At 32.3% G+C, this 5385-nt stretch overlaps 1 protein-coding gene across 1 annotated transcript; it reads left to right on the forward strand.

The window, feature by feature from the left end:
- Positions 1-2348: 2348 nt before the first annotated feature.
- On the forward strand, positions 2349-4230 carry LOC7495988 (NAC domain-containing protein 100). Its single transcript, XM_024588446.2, has 3 exons — positions 2349-2832; positions 2933-3210; positions 3322-4230. Exons 1-3 carry the CDS (start codon positions 2646-2648, stop codon positions 3913-3915), a joined length of 1059 nt encoding a protein of 352 aa, XP_024444214.1. The 5' UTR covers positions 2349-2645; the 3' UTR covers positions 3916-4230.
- Positions 4231-5385: the final 1155 nt, after the last annotated feature.

Genomic DNA, 5385 nt, shown 5'->3' on the forward strand with positions numbered 1-5385 from the left:
ATGATACATGTCACAGAGTTTGGTTGGCTTGCTTGGTTTGCTTTGTGTTTTTTTATCCTTATTTTATTGACCATATAAATTTCTATTTTATGTTGGATTTGTTTTAAATTAGAATTTATTTTTTTATTTGCTTTCTATTAATTTATCATGATCTCATAACATATCTTGCATATTTAGCATGCTTTCTCATGTTGATGTATGTTAGTTTTTTTTTTGTTCTTTCCTATTTGATTGGTTGAAATCTTAGCTTCACCATCCTTTTCATTTCTTTAACCATTTTGTTTTTGCAAGTTGCCATGATTTTTTTTTTATTTGAGTTAGTCCATTTATTGCCATCATCTTTTCTTTTATTATCTAATTAATTATACCATCATTTTTTTCTCACTCGAGGATGTCCTCCAAGTCGTGTTTTTTTTTATAAAAAAAACACATTCATGTCGCCCTGTCATCTTTTTTCTCACCGATAAAAAAATTATTCCAACCCCAATAGAACACAAGCCCAAAAACCTAGTTTATTTCTATAAAGTTGATAGTTTGTATGTATGATTATTATCTTGATTTTAAGGGATATTTTCATATCATATTATATCATCTATATACATAATTGAGATTTTTTTTCTTATAACGATTTTAGAGTTGTTTGCATGATATTAAAAGCTGTATTTTTACCATGTTTAAAATAAAATATCTTGTGTTTATAATCTTAGACAGACCACAATTATAATTCGGTGAAGTTACATAGAGTTTGCCTCTTTACGCGATGCACCACACATTTTTGTTTTTTTATCGCTGTGTGGAGCGTGGTACCCAACATAAATAAATGAGCTATTAGTAGACAACGACTATAGATTAAAATAGGATTACGACACTGTACTTACACCACTTTGATTCTATCATTTTAAAATCATTGCAGCCCTTACAATTAACTATTTCAAATTACGACATAATATTTATCCCTTATATTTATACCTATTATCTAACATATTTCAACTTTTCCATATATATATATATATATATATATATATATATAAATAAGTGCTTAGGTCAATTTGCGTGTATCTCGATTAATTTCACGGGTCTTGAAGTTAACGATCATATAAGTCTTCAAGAACCCTAAAATTTATGAGACTTGAATTGATAATTTTAAAAATAAATTTTAATTTTAATTAATTGAGTTAATTGTTGATGATATTATTTAATATCTTAGATAATGTATGATTTTGGACCCTCTATCTTCTTTTTTTCTTCTCGTCACAGCAGTAAAAAGCAAGTGCCAAAGTACAATTTCTACGATGAGAGATCCAATCACCTTGGTCAAAGGTAACTCGAGGGAGTTATCAACTCACGAGGATGGTCCCTAGCTCGAAGGAGAAACCCTAGAACAGTACACGTGGGCCTGATTGTACTGTTAAACTGTATATGGTCAATCTGTTTGGTTCAATCATGTTAGAGTTAATGCAGCATCGCCGGTCGCTGGTACGCTGCCAAAATCCACAGGAAAATAATTAACTATAAAATATTTCTGATGATCAATAAATAATATATAAAATTAAACTGAAATCTAAAATATCTTGGTGGGAGCAATGATGGCACTTTGACTTGAGGGTTTTGTGATCGTGTGCACCTTTAGGTTAGCTAATTAAGCTAAGATAATGAGGTTTTCATAAGAAGAAAGAAAAACAAAACTAAGATAATGAGGTTTGTGGGGGCTATTGTCGTTTTTGCATCAAAACAAAATTTGTGATTTTTTTTATTGTTTTGGGATATCACAGAAAATATTTTTAACAGTATTTTTTAAAAAAATACATTAAAATAATATATTTTTTTAAAATTTATTTTTAACATTAATACATCAAAATAATTAAAAAAAATAAAAAAAATCATGAAACAACAGTTGCACCGTTGCCCAATCACAGCCTTAGTTTCAAATTCCTGTACATGCTTTTAATTATACATGTATCTCTTGAACAGCATATACCTTTGGTTAAACAGATAGCAACTAACTTCAAGACTTTTAAGCCATCTACTTTTGTTTTTTTTTTTCCTCTCGTTGCCTAATTAATACTATATATATATATATATATATATATATATATATTCTTAGCTGAAAAGGAAGACTAAACAAAAATCGGTTTTAATTGCAAGAAGAAAAGAGCTAATTCACAGTACATGCAGCGCATAGAAAGTGACAGTGACATGCATGTTTTTATAGATAAAATAAAAAAGAAATTGCAGAAAATGTAATAAATAAAAAATACATTTTTAACAATTAAAACAGTATTTTTTTTTCCTACTCTTAAATGGAAACTTGAAAACCACCCAGCAATAGTTGCCTTCCCACCCTCGTTTTTGTTTTTTTTCCCCTCTCTCCAAAAACTAGTATTTATTGGTTATGTTATGCCCACCACCTCTCTCTTAAACCACCTCCCCCCCTATCACAGCCTTTTCGGTTCATAATTCTCTCTTGTATTAGCATCTGATTTTCTCTTCTCTGACAATAGTTTTATGGTTTGTTTCCTACACAGATAATATAAACGTCGCAGGCTTTCATCTACAAGAGCTTGGTTTGGCAAATTTGTTTTCTTGTTTCATCTTTTAGGCACCCATTTGAGATTTGGAGAGATTCTTGTGAGATTTTGAAGGTTATGGAAAACAATTGTGTGTATAGTGAGGAAGATGAGCAGATGGAATTGCCTCCGGGATTTAGATTCCATCCAACTGATGAAGAGCTCATAACTCACTACCTGTCTCAGAAGGTTCTGGACAACTACTTTTGTGCTAGAGCTATTGGTGAGGTCGATTTAAACAAGTGTGAGCCATGGGATTTGCCTTGTAAGTCTTCTATGTCAATATCCCTCTGGTTCTTAATTCTTCAGCAGTTTTTGCTATGTGTCATGTTCTCACTTTATGGTTTGTGCTCTTTTTAATGCAGGGAGGGCTAAAATGGGTGAAAAGGAATGGTATTTCTTCTGTGTTATAGACCGGAAGTATCCCACCGGTTTAAGGACGAATAGGGCTACTGATGCTGGTTATTGGAAAGCCACAGGCAAAGACAAGGAAATTTACAGGGCTAAAACACTTGTTGGCATGAAGAAGACCTTGGTTTTCTACAAAGGGAGAGCCCCCAAAGGAGAAAAAACCAACTGGGTTATGCATGAGTATAGATTAGAGGGGAAAAACCCCGTCTATAATCCCCCTAAAACAGCAAAGGTAGGGTTATCACTCTGTTTCCCCTGTTCTCCTCTGTTTCACTTTTATTTTGTTACACTTGATTGGTGATTGTATTGATTTATAGATCATTTTGCCTGGCTTCGGTTGCAGAATGATTGGGTCATCTGTAGAATTTTTGAGAAGAGTTGTGGAGGAAAGAAAACACATATTTCAGGGTTGGTGAGGTTAAGCTCGTATGGAAATGAATTAAAGCCAACAATATTGCCTCCATTGATGGATTCTTCTCAACACAATAACGACAAGAGGACTAACATAGGTGATAAGTCTCACGTGACCTGCTTCTCCAATCCAACGGAGGACCAGAAACCCCATGAAACCATTGCTGATTGCTTTAACATTTCTCTTAGAGCTCCTTTGTCTTCTTCAAACATGTCCCCTTCCTCAGTTCTGTTTTCAAAACCCTCACCTCCAAACTCTTTCTATTCCTCTCATATTTTACCAAACATAGCAAATTTTCAATACCCAGATTCTGTTATGATGCCAGAACACTCCATGTTGAGGATATTGCTTGAAAACCAAGGACCCGGCATGAACCTAAACTCAAAACGGGAGCTCTCAGAGGACACTGGCCTCAGCACTGATATGTCTTCAGTGGTAACCAACCATGAATTGGTTCATGGGTCCTTTGAGGATCCATCAAGTTCTGCCGGACCAGTTGATCTTGATTACCTTTGGAATTACTGAACTTCCAGTTGCATAAATATGTTAAAAAAAAAAGAAGCGAGGTTTTTTTTTTTTTTTAGTTATCATCGTGGTGTGTACAGCTTCTAATTGGAAGCGAAGGATTTTCTTAAATATATGCTGTTAAATTACTCTCTACATAACATTTTTTTTCTTTTTGCCTCCCTCTTGTAATTGGATACAATATCATCTGCCTATGTTAATTATCAATTTGCTTGTACGCAAATTTGTTAACATTAGGAACTTAGTGTGATAGTAAAGGGTTTGAGATTTGCATAGTAGTTCTTGAGTTTGAATAAAAGCGTGCATCTCTTGTAAGAGTCTGAGACAGCCAGAGCTTCACTCGCTCACCTGGGCTTACAAAATACACTTTTCGAAAGGTAAGATTTCCTCGAATCTAAAAAAAAAAATTTGTGAGCATTGGACAAATTATATCTAATTCCACCTAGTCTTGCAATTATAATTTCTTATATATATATATATATATATATATATATATATATATATATATATTTGATATAATTTTTTGATGATGGAGTCACTCATTTGGATAAGAACTAATAATGCTTTCTCCATAGTTATGTACGGGATGAATGGCTGTTCACTTGTTAGGCCACCAACCAAGAGTTACCAATGATCAAAGAATATACTGACAAACCTTCACTAGCCTATCATGTGAAGCAAATAGCGTCCAATGAACTTATTATCGAAACATATTCTTTGAAAGCTTTCAAACTCATGCTGAGTTTTAAGGTTCGAATTACCAATGGAACGGGCATGAAGGACTATCCCATGTGATGGGAAAGAGTCTTATCTCGTTAAGTTCAAGAACTTGGAATCCGAAGTATTGAGCCATTGACCTCCTACATCGTTTCGAGAAGTGTTTTTGTACTCTGGTACGGTATAGTTATTTTTTTTTGATTGAAAAAATATTAAAATAATTTATTTATTTTATTAATATATAAAAATTATTAAAAAAATATATTAATTTTATTTATTTTTAAGTCAAATGTACTTTTAAAACGCATCCAAATACGGTTTTAAATGCAAAAACAAACATTACTTAAGTTTAAGCTTGTACTTGCGAAAACCTTTTAAAAATCAATAATTTTGTTAATTTTATAATTAATATTTTTTTTTATGGGTACTGAGACTTCCAAAATCAGATGTCAAAGATTAAAAAAAAAACCTAATTCTCCTTAAGAAGTTACTATGCACTAAGACTCATAACACTATTCATTGTAATGGTGTAATTACAAAATTGCACTTGAACAAAAAAACTATTGAACTAGGTATTGGGGGTAAGGTAATCTTTTCACCATGACAAAATTGTCTTTAACATATTATATGAGGTTAGATTTGTCATTTTCTTTTTTTGCACATTAAAATTACTACTTTAACCCTAAAAAAAATATAATGTCTTTCACTCAGGGATGTTACCAACATAACTCTCTCATAAGGGCTTTTTGGTTA

This window comes from Populus trichocarpa, chromosome 17 (genome assembly GCF_000002775.5).
Source record: "Populus trichocarpa isolate Nisqually-1 chromosome 17, P.trichocarpa_v4.1, whole genome shotgun sequence".
Classification (NCBI taxonomy): domain Eukaryota; kingdom Viridiplantae; phylum Streptophyta; class Magnoliopsida; order Malpighiales; family Salicaceae; genus Populus; species Populus trichocarpa.

Excerpts from the sequence above, each read along its gene's own strand:
- LOC7495988 (XM_024588446.2), top strand. The coding sequence starts at position 2,646 with ATGGAAAACAATTGTGTGTATAGTGAGGAAGATGAGCAGATGGAATTG. Across the intron at positions 2,833-2,932 it reads TGAGCCATGGGATTTGCCTT|GGAGGGCTAAAATGGGTGAA; the intron begins GTAAGTCTTCTA and ends TTTTTAATGCAG. Across the intron at positions 3,211-3,321 it reads ATCCCCCTAAAACAGCAAAG|AATGATTGGGTCATCTGTAG; the intron begins GTAGGGTTATCA and ends CTTCGGTTGCAG.